This window comes from Balearica regulorum, chromosome 3, assembly GCF_011004875.1.
Source record: "Balearica regulorum gibbericeps isolate bBalReg1 chromosome 3, bBalReg1.pri, whole genome shotgun sequence".
Classification (NCBI taxonomy): Eukaryota; Metazoa; Chordata; class Aves; order Gruiformes; family Gruidae; genus Balearica; species Balearica regulorum.
The window spans coordinates 44,512,728-44,528,357 of record NC_046186.1 but is presented as its reverse complement, the minus strand read 5'-3'; the positions used below and the strand labels follow the sequence as shown (position 1 = coordinate 44,528,357).

Sequence of the window (15,630 nt, the reverse complement as noted above, 5' to 3'; positions counted from 1 at the left end):
CTGTTATTTGTCTCTACGCTGTTGTGCAGCCTTCACAGTGCTAGTGGCCATCAGCCACACGCACAAAACAATCTTTTCTAATATCTGTTTTGTAATTTGATTTTCTTTTACGTAGTTATTTTCACTCCTAGAATAATGTTTAAAAATGACATGTCAGATTAGTATTTTGAAAAATAAAAATCATAGTTATTTGGATGATTACCTCTGGAATGTTAAACTACAGGAGGTGCATTGGAAACACAACGCTGGGTCACATACTTCCATTCAGAAAGGACACCTTAATTTGGGGGGAAAGATGTGGAGGAAGAAGAGAAAGAAGGGGGTTGCTTTCTCATAAAATAATGAAATAATCAAATAAGCAAAATTATTTGCCTCTCTTCACAAAGAGCCCCTCATATCAAGTACACAGCTTACATTTTTTCCCCTGCAATATTGCTCATCTGTGGTGTTTTATCATTACATTCCTTTCACATACCGCTCTTCACTTTTAGATTAATCTGCCAAAATGAGATGCTAAGGATTTGCATACAGATTTGACTACACAAAAATAGATCTGGAATTAATAACAGTCTCTATATGTTTTAATTTCTTCTAGACTGGAGTACCCTTGCCTCCAGCAGTATTCTTGGCTTTGAAAGTCATCAAGCTGATTTGTCTGCTCTTAGGTTATGATGCCACATGCTGCTACACTGTCCCCTGCAATCAAAGTGCTCACAGAGATAGATTCCATGCCTTCCCCTAACAAGTATATTTTATAGATTGGCAGTTTTGATCTCCCCTCCCCAGGGGGATAATCTGCATCTTAACAGGTTTCTATAGATACATCTGTCATTAAATATGCCATCTTATATCTGCATCAATTTTCAAACTCAAGTTCCTCCTAACTTTGAAGTGCTATAGCAAAAGTTTAAAATTTTCTGCCAAAATTCAAATTTAACAAGTCTGCAATGTCCTCTTGAACTATTTTTTTTTAAATACTTCAGGCAGCTGGGAAAGGGCAAAAGAAGAGCAATATGTCTCTTAAAAAACATAGGAAAAGGGAAAAAAAGTTTAAATGGTACTAAAAATAATACACACTTTCTCAGAAAAAAACTTCTCTGCAGTTCTTTCTATGAGGAAAGGAGGAGAAAGGCAAGGAGGCATCACAACTAGACTTGATAAGAAGTATTTAAAAACACAAACCATGCTATTAAATTTGATGTTAAGCAATAGCAGCTAATGTGGTATTAAGTTAAGGAAAAAGAAAAAAAAAAGCCTGGCTGGGTAAACGACAGATGATTTACAGTTTGGTCAGCGCTCGCTGGGTTTTATGAACTGAGAGCGATGATTGCACCGCTTTGAGATGAGCAGCTTGCTTTGAGGACTAGAGCTTCCAGGAGAGAAGGCAAGAAGCGCTCTCAGGACAAGCCTGTGTCTTTCTTGCACTTACAGCTTCAAGAACACACTCAGAGGAAGCCCAGCATCCAACCTGTGGGCTTACAATGTTTTTACACTGCCGCAGTCACTGTTGCCCACTCCCTTACAGGTTGTAAGCCCTGCTTTTAAGCCCTCCAAAACCCATACATTCCCAACTCATGCAACAGTGCCCCTCTACACAGAGAGGTCCTGGAGGAGTCCAAGACCCACCTTGTCCAGCCCTTTCCCACACACGGGAGATATTTTGGTTTGTTACAGTCCCCTAAACAGTCCACAAACTGCACTGAAAAGCACCTTCAATAAAGGCACCTCCAAAAAAGAGAAGGGTGGGAGGCAGTAGATTCAACACCATTTTCCCAATCAAAAATTTATAATCCATATTTATAACATGTCCTAGTCAGACCCCATATGACTTGAGAAATCTAATCCAATCCAAATCCCCCAGAAAATATCACAACTCTCTCTAAAGTCCCCAAGTGCTAGGTTGCACGCACGAATCCGAGTTTGCTGGGAGACGTGTAAAACTACATGTTGGCAAAGAGCTCCCACGTGTATTTCATTCCAGCAAATCCAGGGAATATATAGAAACTCATGACATGCGCCCCAAGGTACCCTGCTATTTTTAAAATAGAAATCTCTCCTCTCTTACGTGTCTGTGTGTTAAACACAAGATAATCCTTCCTCAACATGCAAGTCTTTTACTTCAGCCAGCCCAGGTGCAGCGAGGACAGCTGAGCTGGAGCATATTCTCCCACGCTAAGGAGTCCGGTGGCAGCCACCTCCAGCAGCTCTAATTAACACCGTTCCACCTCGGATGCAATCCAGCTGCATACAAGAGGGGCACAAACCCTAGTGTGCTTGCGGGTTGGGTTTGTTTTGAAAAAGTCATTAAAACGTGATGTTTACATTCAATCTAACAAGAATCAATGGCATCAAACTTACAATGTACATGCTTGAAAGGTGTGAGATCCATTATCTTTAATCAAATATAATAATAATAATGATGATGATGATGAAACTCTGCTCCATATACAGATTAAGACCTGGTCACTGAGGCAATTTTTATGTACTTGTTAAACTTCTGTTCATGGTTATTTCTGTGCCACCTGCACTGCAAAACTTGATGTGGTTAGACTCCGTAGATTCCTATTTATTCCAGATCTATTTTTCATAAAACAATTTTATAGGCATTTATTGAGAAAAAATTTTCTTCTCCTCACAACAAACAGCATACTGATAGTAAGGTAATACCTTCTCCCCCAAACCACTTGCAACCTCAGAATAATTCTCCAAGATATGTCACCTCCATCATTTCTTTGGTCAAAATCTCCACTATTAGGGAAAAAATAATTATAAAAAAAGAATCTTGAATTTTGAAAAAAAAAGCTGTTACATATGAAGCAATTGTATGGGGTTGGCTTGTATACACTCCCCCCCCCTCGCATACCCCCCAAGTTGAGTTTCCATGTGCATGTCAAGATGTGAATTTTAGCTTAAGGTCAGGCAACTCGGACCTCTGCAAAACAACAGCATAATACTTTGCTTTAGAGAAGATTTTTCATGTGCTAATCTCTTGAGCACTTGAGGCAGAGGGGAAGCCTCGTTATCCCCAACTGCAGGTGCAGGCATGGCCCAGAGCTGAACTGCCTGGCAGAGGTTCCCGGCCCCTCTGTCCCCACAGGCACTACATCTATATGGGAGGAGGAAGGTTAACACGTATAGAAAAGTTGGTCCTCAGATTTCCATGTGCGCACCAGGGAGGATGCAGGGAAATGGGCATAGTTCAAGTCCTTACTCTTATGGAAAATATTTCCCTGGTTTTGTGGGGAATGATTGTTAGCAATGTTGAACTCCAAAGGGTTTGGTGCATTTTGTTTCTTTTTCACTCAAATACTTCACTTTTCAAGCATGTGGCATGCATTCCGTTTGTGAAACGGGTCACAGTGTCAGATGTTAGCTGGGGCCTGTAAGATTCATATCTCTATAAAATTTCAAAACCATCTGCCCAATGCTGTACTGTCAATACAGAGAAGTTATTTTAATGAATCTACTTTTTAAAATAAGAAAATAAAATGTGGGCTGTGAAAAAAAATTAAAAAAAAAAAAAAAAGATGAGAAAAAATAATGACACATATATAAAAACATGTTCCACAATATATGGAGCTCAGAAAACTCAAGAGCTGACACTGCTTGTGCTGACCAGAGGGTCTGACTAGTTCCAGAGTGTGGAAGGCTCCCTCCAAGATTCTGGCAGGTTAAAAACCCCAAAGGGGTGCTGGCAGCTTAGGAGGCCCTCTGTCACCTGAAACACCAGCGCGTGCTTAGAGCATTTGAACACACTTCCCTTCCCTGCGGCCTTTGCCATGATTTTATGCTCTATTATTTTTGATTCCTTCTTGTAGTTGTCCCAAAGGAGCAGCAAAGTAAAGCCGACAATGAATCCCAATAATAATAATAATAGAAGCCCCTTCAGTCTAGTCAGCTTTTGATTAGCAAAGCCTTTAGAAGACAAGGGGCTGTAGCAGAGACACTGATGCTTTGGCGACAGAGTAAGTAAATGGTCTGTGTGTGAATTTTGATGACTCTCTCCACAAATACAAGGGCTAGAAGCTTATATTATCACTATTTAATTTATTCACTTACTAAAAAACTGAGCACATTTTCATGGTTACCTTGCCAGCTGGTAGTAGCAGACTGACTTTGAGAGCTCTTGCTGATGACCTGTATTTCCCAGAAAAAGCAGCAGGGATACAGCTCAGAAACATCCCTAACTCAGACTAATTTTTTAATTACTTAATTTTAGGCCACATACTTCAAAATTAGGTTCCCTCCTGCAACACTGATTATTCTTATGCTAACATCTTCTATTTGATGATGAACACTGGATTTTTTTAGCAGTGACTACTGATATTTTTGGAACAATAAAACATCTCTCTGTACTATTCCCCTGCCCCTGAATATAAACGTACAGTCAGCTACATTCTGGCCCTAAGCAATTAATTAATAATAGAAAGCTAGCTACAGTTATTGCGTCTCTCTCTACTGTTATTTATAAAATAACTCTATTCAATACACAGAACCCAGTTTTCAATCTGTGAGTACATAATTCAGATCAATACCCTACTGAAGTATTGCATAGTATGCTCTCGTAATTCATAACCTCTTAGAATCTAGCAACTCAAAACTGCTAAGCATTTTCTCAAAAACTATACAAAATACAACCAAAAAGCCCCGTCTGTCTTATTCCACTGCCAAAACATTGCTCCTTACTGTGACTTTACAACAGAAGTTACGGCAGTAGCATTTTCAAGTATAAATGGAACAGTATTGATAACATTTTTTATTGTTTTGCCCAGTTTTAAAGAGTTCACCTAAACAGGCTTCCACTTACCTCTTCCCCTGATTCTACAGCTGTATTAGAGGCATATCCTTGAACACAGTATCATACTGCTTCATTATATAAATGCAGATAGTATTTAAACACACAGGCAGACATGCACTTCACTTACGTAACTAAGTACATTAATTAATCCTCAGCATAATTTTCCCTTTCCTAGGATATCTAGAAATATTAAAAGTAATCTTCAACCAGTCTCACATTTAACTTAAAAAATCTCTATCAAATACTTCCTTGTTTGTTTGGGTTTATTTCAGAAAAAAAAATGAAATTAAGAAATTAAAAAAATTGCTTTTTTCATGTACTGGAGCAAGGACCACACTCTGATAGATGCTTCTAGTGCATCTATCAGAGTGCATCTTTGAAACACCCATCTCCTAAGACAAAAGTTATCCTGACCTATAAACCAAAGAAGATTTATTAGTTTCATTCAAGACAGTATTCTGGTATTTTGTTAGTACCTCAAACTGTGTGAAACGTTTTCTACCTGATATCCAAAGAAGACCATCCACCACATATCCTGCGTGGCATGAGAGCGATCGATCAAAGGACTGTACAAAGGTCCACTTGTTCTTCTTGGGGCAATAACGTTCCACTGTAGGTAACACTTGACGCAATTCATTTCTGCCCCCTACTGCATAGAGGTACTCGTCCACTGCTCCCAGCACAAAGTGTTCCCGACAGTTCTTCATTGGAGCTATCTCAGCCCAAGAGTTAGTGCGGGGGTCATATCGACAGGCAGTTCTCACTGCACAGGTGCGCCCGGTGGAGTGCTCTGCCTCTCCACCAGCTACAAAAAGAAAGTCTCCCATGACGGCAACACAGTGGTGGCTTCTCCCTACAGGCATAGGTGCCAGCTCGCTCCAGTTTGCAATCCCTGCGATATGAACGTTCTCTTGATCTACTGGATTGAAGTATCGCAATTCCTTCACTTTACAGATTTCACGTTTCTTCCCACCAATAATGTAAAGAGTGTCTGACTGGAAGCGAGGTTTTGTCCTTCTGGTTTGCCAAACTGGCTGTGCATAGATGCTCTGGTGGTAAGCCAAGGCCTCATTAATAAGTGCTGTCGCAGTTTCACTAGCTTGGACAAGAGGATGAGAAAGAGCCACAGTATGCAGTGTATCCACATCCATAAGGCCAAAGCGGACATACTGGAGAAGTTCATCCATGTACTGGTAGCGGCAGTTGTGTTCCAACCACCTCACAGCCAGCTAAAAGTGGGGGGAAGGAAGGGAAAAACAAAACACCAATTATTTGTGTACAATTCTGTCAAAATTTGGTCTTTTGAAAACTGCTTGCATTCCAAGACCAGCTATACACTTGCCTCAGTAGTGATATCAGTCAATATAAAAAGCAGTTATGAAAGCAGGTGAGTCAACATAAAAGATACCTACTAAAACTCCACCAATAATATACATAAAAGCATTGTCTTGCACCAATCCCTCTAAAGAATTTCCACAGCATTATCAGGTTGCAATACTACTATGCAATACTCTTGCTGTGCAAACTGTTAGCAATGCTGTAGGAGACCGCAATATCCCAGAATCAAGCTGCTGGAGCAATAACATGAACATAGGGACTACGCGATCACCGGAGACCAGGGGTATGCTAAAAAGAAAAGTAAGATTATGGTTAGATTATTAGAAAGAAAAGCCCTTTCTCCCTCCATCTTTCATTCCATTTATGACAAAATATTGAAGGAATAGAACAAAATACACACTGATTCCTTCAATATTTTTTCCTTCTTCATTTCTTTTATTCATAAAGTGGAGAGAAGTGTAAAGGGACCAGAAATTAAGCCAGAGAAGACAGAAGCAGAGAAGAGGCTCTGTGGGTTTGAGACTGACAGAAAGCAGCAAGGAAGACTCTCAAACTGTTCAGCAATTGCAGCTGGTATCAACAGCCAAAATTAAACGTGGCCTTTAAATTACATAAAGCATATTGAATCCAACCAGGTCTAAAAAGAGGCTAGGAAAGGCCTAAATAATTTCAAGAACTGCTGTATAGTTATTCTTCAAAACCTCCAGTGATGAAGATACCCAAACTGCCTCAGGAAAACCATTCCCATGTTCAGCTATCTTCTCAGACAGATTTTCCTTTCACCTATGCAGGAGCTCTAAACTCTTTAACTCATCGTCCCATTTTCCACCTTTGTGTTTATATTCCAGAGCTCAGGAACCCCCAAACCAACCCTTGAAATTGATATATCCATATGGGATGAAAAGCAGTTTGCTAAATTCCTTTTTCCCCTCCATCTCTGACACGTTTTAATGTATGTGTTGCAGTTTCCTCTTCTCTGAATGAAAAAGTCAGTCTATCTTGGGTCACATTTTCTAAACCTCTGTTGCTTGGCTCAGTTCTCTGTTATTGAAAGGAAATGCCCCTCTGTTGTAATGTTTGCTGCTGAAAACTGGATATAATTTTCCTCTTAAGGCTGTAGTAGTAGCAAATAGATTGTAAGGATCTCTTTGATTGTTACAAATCTATGCCATTCTTGTCTGTACACCACTACACGAGACTGTCAGTGCGCTATGATATTGCTGACTCATGTTTAAGCTTATGACTGAGTACTATTCCCACTTTTTTTTTTCTCTCCATAAGTTCCACAGTGTCATGTTTTCTCCGTCATTACTGAACTCTCTACTTCAGGCCACTGCTCCAATCTGTCAAGATCATTTTCAATCCTAATTATATTTTCCGAGAGTGCTTGAAGACCATTCCACCTTCTGATTGTCCGAAAACATAGAACCCATATTATTCTTTCATACAAGTCATTAACAAAGACATTGACTAGTTCTGGATGAGGACAGACTCCTCTACTTGATACTTCATTTCATCCTGACAAAGAACTTGCACAGCATGAGTTTCTAACTAGCCGTGCAGTAACAACAGTTTCAGCTAAAACTTATTGCCATGTACTGCTGGTGGGAATGTCACATGAAGGAACTGAAAAGAAAGGTTTCTGTTATTCATGGTATATCAAATTTATTGCTGCTTCTGTATTCTGTCAGAGAGGGAAGATGACAAACCAAAACCACCTTCTTATTAAGATTAATTTGAAACACTTTTGCTCCACTGTGCTATTCAACCCCTGTGAAACAAAGAATCAATGAAGGACATCAAAAATTGCAACAGTAATTCAAACACTGTATTGAGTTTCAAAACGTGCATTAGCTATTGGTATTTAGACTTGTTAGTAAAAAAGACATTAATTAATACATTTGAAAGTGTTTATGGACTTGAAATCATTGAGTGTTATATCCATATGTTCTAAATCCACCAAATCCACGTGTCAAGTGTCTCCTACCGAGTGGTTTAGGCAACTCCCTACTTCATGTCTTAGGCCATGTGAATCATCATTCCTCAAAGCCTTCAGAGGCACTTAGCTCTCATCATTGACTAGATACTTGAAATTGAAGTGGAATTCAGGCTATCTTCATCATGATGAAGACACCAACTGAATGATGTGTGGGTTGCTACATCAAGAGAAGAATTTACAAAAACTGAGTTCTTATCTGTCATCACTTGCATCCAGACTGGGGTTTTTTGCTTATGGTTCTTACCTTCACTAACATCTAAAATGGCATCAAGGAGGTATCACCTGTGCTATAATGACAGACATTACAGACTCTTAAAAGACACCAAGGTAAATCAGGTCTTGATAACCACAAGGCTTTTAAAGGAAGTTTAACATTAATGCCTATTGATATCCTCTTTCCTTTATTGTCCTCCCTCCTGCCCCCCAGTAAATATTATAGAAACACACAAGCAACACTACATACATCCGTACCTTTCAAAGACACAGTCTCTGCACTCATTTCTGCATATGGGATGTGTGATGATCTGCAGCAGAAGGGGTGGATATCTCCTTTACAATACATTTTCTCTGCTGCATGAAGTTTGGCAAAAACAACTTAGTTCATACTGAGTTCAGTCTGTACTGAGACTATTCCTGGAGTTGTAAATAAATGTTTCTCTGAAACTAGTAAATGTTTCTCTAATATCACAGAATTTCTAAACCACCACAGTGATTCTGTTGGCACTGAGAGATGTACAATCTAATCCCGGTCTTGAACCAAAACTTTCTCCATCCTTTCCTACACTATTTCATCCTTACTCATCTGTCTTGCATCTTTAGTTATGAAAACTTTTGAATCTTTCCAAATTAAATTTATTGCAACCTCCTTGGGATCCTCTAGATGCTGCACCTAAAGGTATCTTTGGTCTACACTACTTCCACCCTTCCCTTTTGACAAGCAATTGCAACAGCAACGGCGATGGCAAGGTGAATCCCAGGCTGTCTTTTGTGTAGGTTGCTACTGGCTCTTACCAGGCTCCACGTCTGAGGTCAGTTTGCAGCGGAGTACTGCATTTTACCATATTAATTTAGAAAGCAGGGCTTAGAACCCTGCACATCACTGTATCATCTGGATGTTCTGTAGGCATTTGGTAATCAGCAGAGAAGCTCTACTGGGTCTCAGGGTGGTAACTGAGATCTGGGAATCACAATGTGTTTAGAAGTTCCTGTCCAAATCAACTCATGCTACTGTTTGAACGCAATTTGACCCACACCTAATCTGTGGCACTCTGAGGCAGAGAAAGCTGCTAAATAATTTACAAAAATAAGGAAAGACTCCTACTTCTAGTGTCATAGAGCTAAAAGCTATAATGTTTTAATCTCCTTGTCTTACTATCGATAACAATAACTGTTACTTGGTTTTTAAATGCCATAAACTCATTTTGGGACACACAACTGCAGGAATTTAAGCTACAAATGTAGAGATTTATATGCGTATTCATAGAATACAACCCCACCTCCTAAATTGTGACACAAGGCTATGGAACAGTTCATAGAGATTTTAGAGACACTCACGAACTGAGCCTTAGACATCTAAATTTGTTACGCAGCACACATTGTTATGGTGCTCTCTAGCTGAACATGGTGTCTCACACTATGGAGGTATGGAAGAAAATTGAGTTATTTGTGTGGGCAAACAGATATTCATCACTGGATGGTTTGGCAGCTAGTGGAAGGCTAGAGAAGTTCAAAAGGAAGAAAATTAAGTTGCTAAACAAGACTTTTGCTTGCAGTAGAAATAGTCACTGATGGACTATAATACAATTCTAAATTTCCTTCTGTGTAAAGGAGGCAAATATAACTCTCATGAACATATGGCAGAAGCACAAACTTCAATGTAACATATCAGCAAACATCTGTATATTTATGAATGCAATTTCTACCGCCGTTACTCAGGTTTTGTTTAATCTGGACTTAGAAACCTGGTGCCTACATAGAAACTCCAGAATTCACCCCGGCTATACACTAATTATAGCATCTAATTTTTAGCCTCTCTCGCAATAGCAATTAGTAACTATAATCAGTATTGGCAAAATAAACTCAAAGCCATTATACGCTTTATGACACTGCAAGGAAAGGCATTTAGGCTTCTCTAAGGAGATACCAATAGTACTTGAAATTACAACTGTGTTTAAAATGCAAACAAGTAAGCAAAAAAAAAAAAAAGAGACCATCCACAATTTTGAGGTTTTAAATGTTTTAAATATTTGTACTGCTGCTAAATAATTTACAAAAATAAGGAAAGACTCCTACTTCTAGTGTCATATAGACAAATTCTGTTTAAACTGCTAGAAGCTTCTTTTCTATTAATTTTAATGTACGAGTATGTGAGAAAAGGAAACTACAGCCTAGTGCCTATATCATCTATAATAAATATTTTGCCATATTCATCTCCTAAACTAAGTAAATGACAAAAGTAGACCCTCAGAAAGACAGGATTTTCCAATCATATTAATTCTCTTATTCTAAAGCCTTAACCCAAAGGATTTTTCTTCTCCAAGGTTAGATTACTTGATTTAGCAATGGAGTACATTCTCAAAACAGCAGAAAACAGATGGAAAAATATATTGTGGCACAGTTGGAACGTACATCTAAGCACACCTGCATGTTGGATTGTGATTTCATTGTGTTTCCAACAGCTGCTTCTGCTTCCAGCATGATGCTTCGACAGTCCAATTCACACAGCCTCGGAGCGCAGTCCTTCCCTCCCCACAGCTAATGCTGTATGTACCACATACATACCTAAGCCGGAGAGGGCACAGCGGCAGTGGAGGTTAAAGTTGAATTAAGAGTTTCACTCCTGTTGAAAATAGCCCTGCAATAAGCAGTTGCCTGGTCTTTTGGGCTACCAGCTATCCCAGGAAGCAGGAAAGCCCGGTGTGCCTGTGCCTTGCCCGTTCAGCGTCCCCCTGCAATCCTTCTCCTGCCACTCTGCTGGGAAATGTGCCAGACCTTCGCTTGACACCACAGCAAGTTTTCTAACCAGAAAATCCAAGCTACTTTATGACTGTAAAAAGCTTGACATACTCATTAGACCCAGGTTTACTTGGAAACTGCTATAAGTCACAAAGTCAGTGTCAGGGAAAGTTTATGGCCACAGTGCTCCGAGAGAGAAAACGCTTCTCTAAGCCCGGGCTCTGTGAGAGGCAGGGGCCATAGGAACTCCATTAAAGTCATCTTGGTCTGCTCTTTAGTTGATGTATTCATGTTGCAGCCCCACAGACTGAAAAGGAATTATACAAGTTTATACCATATAAGGTCTCTAATAACTGAGATGAAACCAAAAAGTGACAGTAGCGGAATAAAATGAGGTTTTTGCAGTTTGGGTTTTTAGCAATAGCGAATAAAAGGAAACATTAAACTTTATAAGGTTTCAAAACAATGAATTCACACTATCTCAATAAAACAAATGGAAATCTTAAATACAATAATATAGTGAACATTCTCATTTTAGGAGAAAGGACAATTTTAAATATGGAAACAAATGTGGAGGGAAGTATTTCCCTGGACTGAGATCAGATATATTCAACACAAATTATCCAACTTCTGCATGAAAATCTGATGATGATATATATCAGGGAAAGAGAAAGAACCACAAAGCTCTTCTTTCAACACAATTCTCACTTGAGCAGTTCTGTTGCTTAACATAAACAAAACTTTTCATCCAGAAAAAAAATCAAATTAATATCTTTGTATCGTTAGCATATTGGACAGTGCTATACATCTGCTCCTATTGATCGATAACCCAAAAAGAATCATGAAAGCAACACAGTTACTACAGCAATCACTTTAAAGCACCGAGGGAACTTAAAAAACTAAAACTTGGACTTTACTAGTTCAGTGTTTGAGAACACTGGAAATATATATTTTGCCTCTAAACTTGCACATGATTTGGCCTTTCGTTGGATTTTATCTAACTCAGTAAGACTCAGGTGTTCCAGACTGGAACCTTTTGCCTCAAAACCACTGTCTGCCTCAGTTGGCTATTGTCACCACCCTGGCTCTTCAAATCTCAAATCCAGGAGCAGAACCTAGGGATAAACCAGGACATTTACTAAAGCTCTGAAACAAAGTCCACTGAAGGAGGAACGTCCACCTTTTTAAAATGAATGGGGATTTCCAAAGGGCCTGAATTCGGATCTCTAAAGGATCTTAGTCCTCTCTCTCTCTCTCTCCCCAGAGGCTACAATGGACAAAATCCAGAGGGTTTAGGATATTAAGTGTTTTATTTAAGTAAGGTGAACTAAATTGGTCTGCATCACCTTTTAAAAATAAAAATATATGAGTGAAAAATTGTTGCTGGGAAAAAAAATGCAAAACACACACACAATTTTTCAAAGCCGTGAGTTGCATGTGAATATTTTTAGAAGTTAACTGTGGAGCACAGCCTCTAGACCCTCTTTGCAATTGTATCACTCAGGTACTATCTTACAGTTGAGGGCAGCATGGAAAATGAGTGGCTCAAGCCCAGATGCAAGAGAGCCTTAAAGATGGAAATCTTTTTCTTCTTTTTATTTTGAATTAAAAATGTGCATAAAAATAAGACTGTAATGAGCTGCATGTAGAAAAATCAAAATTATGAGGTATTTGCATTTCTTTTGCACCTTGAGCCAAACAACTACAAAATTATGCATAGGATTCTCTCAATCTGAACACAGTAAATATTAATAATCTCTGAATCAGCAATGAAATGCCTTTTGCCCCTGAACCCTGAAGAGAGACTTTCCAACTCAAAAAGTTGTAGTACAGTCACTGAGACCATATTTACAAGGCACTGAGCTGAGGCATATGCATGTAGCCTGTGAAAACAAAGCTGTGCCATCCCCCACCCTCTTCACACAGAGACATTTTAAAATTACCTGTTTGTCATTTTTACAAATGTGTGCCTACGTAAGCAGCCCCCCGTGTGGCGCTGCGTTAGCAAGCAGGCACGCTTTCATTTGCACATTCTGATTTTACAGTCAGAATTAAAACATTTGCTCTGTTCGGGGTGAGTTGATAAACAGGGATTTTAAAATTTCTTTTTTTTTTTTTTTTTTTTAATGTGAAAAATGAAAGAAAAATGTTCCTCTAGATGTATTATGCCTTTGGGCTCCATTTGAGGGAAGGGAAAAAAGACAGAGAAAGCTACTGTGAAGGTCACAGAGTGAAAGAACTTCCTCAGGGCACAGAATAAATTAAATCCCAAGGAAAAAATAAAATGTGATTTCCAGAGTGTGAGGCACAAACTCAAAATGACAATGATTGACAGCCAAACTATATCCATGCAATATCGAAGACTGCACGTTCTCATTTACTTCAGTGTAGCCAGCAAGCGCCCATTAAACATCCGTCTGATGCCCAAATTAACCTTCTTGGCAAACTGAAAGAGGCACAAACTATCATAATCAACCTTTCATTATCACAGCAGCCTCTAGTTAAAGGGTCAGAATAATTGTGCCATCAGAGCCCTGATTGTTTTCAATCAACAGACGACTGGAGTGACAGCTCAGTGATGGAGTAGTTTGATGAAACCGCACCAGGCCTAATCAGAGCAGATGAAAGGAAGGCATGATTGGTGCAAATGAACAGTCGTGCCTCTCTTTTTCATTTACAATCTGAAATTACTCTTAAATTTACAGGGTTTTTTCTCCCTTATGAGTACCTCTGAAAGAATGTTTGACTTATTATGAGTTCTGACAGTGCAGAGTTATAAAACACAGGTAGGGTTTTCAGCCCAGGCTTTAAGTGGGTATTCAGCATAATTTTAACAAATTCACTCTTGAAAAGCACAAAATGACTAAAGACTTCCAATGACCTAACCTTTCAGAGCTGTTTGATTAGCAGAACAATTTATCATGGCTCACATTCTTCATGATAAGAGAAGATTAAAAAAATGGGCAAGGATCTCTTGCAAATGTTTTCTCTTAGCCAATATATTTACTGCGTTATTGCTCTCCTGTTCTCTCTCACAAACACACACAAAAGAAAAAAAAATTAAAGAACACTGCATTAATAACCCTTTTCCTCTTAGAATGAATAATGGAATCCAAGCAAGGGATTGTTTGGAGATGAAAGCAGAGACCAATTATCATGCCACTGACAGCATCAATATTTAGTTTTCTGGTGGGTTGGGTTGTTCATTCCCATATTCCAAAGGATGGGAAATTAATCAATCCCACTAGGTGTTTCTTACCTTACTCATCAGCACAGAATCAGACACTCTCACAAATGAATAGGAAAAAAAAAAAAAAAAAAGAGAAATTGTGGGCTGCTTAGGCAAAATGTGGAAAGAATGGAAGATTCAAGTTTCCTGCACCTCTTCAGCTACCTTTCACTTCCGCTCCCAGCCTCACCCATGTGGCTTTGCATCCTCACAACGGCGCTGTAAGGAAGGTGTAGTACATCAAAAGAACCTCTTTGTAGTACCTCTGAAAGAAGCAACTATTCCAAGTGATGAGTGGTAAATCTTTTATTTTGTGATCTTGGTCATCATCAGATGTTCTTTAGTCTGTCAAGCATCACAAAATGCATACCAATGTTCAGGTCAGCATACCAAAACAAAAAAGCAGCTTAGAAGGAAAGATAAATATTTGCCTGAAGGGGGAGAGGATAGAGAGGACTGATCCAAACACCAAAGGCTTTTAACAAATTTTGTTTCCTGTACCTTTTCCTCACACTACAGAATAGAAATTTTAATTCCTTAAAAGTCTGGGGCTGACTGCAGAAAGCAGAAACATTCATCTAAGTGGAAAACACACAAGTGTCCTAAGCTGAAGGAGCTGTGAGCAGGCTTGCACATCCTTGCTGACACAGAGGATGCTACTTTCACTTCTTCCTGTTTAATTTATTGAAGTCTACTATTGATGTAATTAGGTTGAAAGGACCAGGGTCTCTAGTGCTTTTTCTTTGTGTAGTGAGGAAAGTCACTACCGTCATATAGCATGAAGGCTCCAACCCAGGCCAACTAAGGAAGATCTATTAGCTCCAAGTCCTAGGTAAGAGAAGCATGACAAAAATTGCCCAGTCTGCCAGTGATTTGGCAAGTACTCCCTCCAGTGCTTCCACTCAGTTAATAGCTGAGTTTCATCTTTCCTGTTTCAAATATTAAAACATCCAACCTTTTCCAAGTATAAAGACCCTGTTTACAATATATATATGGATTTAGTAAATGGGAATGACCCCAAAACATTCCTAACACATTAATGAAGGGAAATAACAGTTCGGGAAGCTGCCACCATGTGCTCTGCTGGATGGAGCAGAGAAGGCTCAGAAACAAACATGCTTCTCTCTATCCAAATAGCAAAGTCTCACCTTCACATTTCCCCACCACAAGGATCACACCATGTATTTGAAGACACTGTCATTCTGCTATTTGCCCCCAACTCCTACCCAGCCATCACCACACTAGTACTAGACCCCTGCTTCAGCAGTGGCACTGGCTTTGCATACAAGACGACCACTGAAGTGCACTCCC

General features: G+C 39.3%; 1 protein-coding gene across 8 annotated transcripts in view; it reads right to left on the bottom strand.

The window, feature by feature from the left end:
• The window catches only part of KLHL32 (kelch like family member 32), a 130,673-nt gene that overhangs the window by 9,799 nt on the left and 105,244 nt on the right, over positions 1–15,630 (bottom strand). For 6 of the 8 annotated variants that reach the window (XM_075747760.1, XM_075747758.1, XM_075747762.1 and 3 more), the window contains one exon: positions 5,301–6,027. In XM_075747760.1, the coding sequence (XP_075603875.1) occupies positions 5,301–6,027 (727 nt within the window). Of the gene's footprint in view, positions 1–5,274; positions 6,028–15,630 lie in introns of those variants that run through there. The other 2 variants (XR_012834473.1, XM_075747765.1) reach the window with 2 other exon arrangements.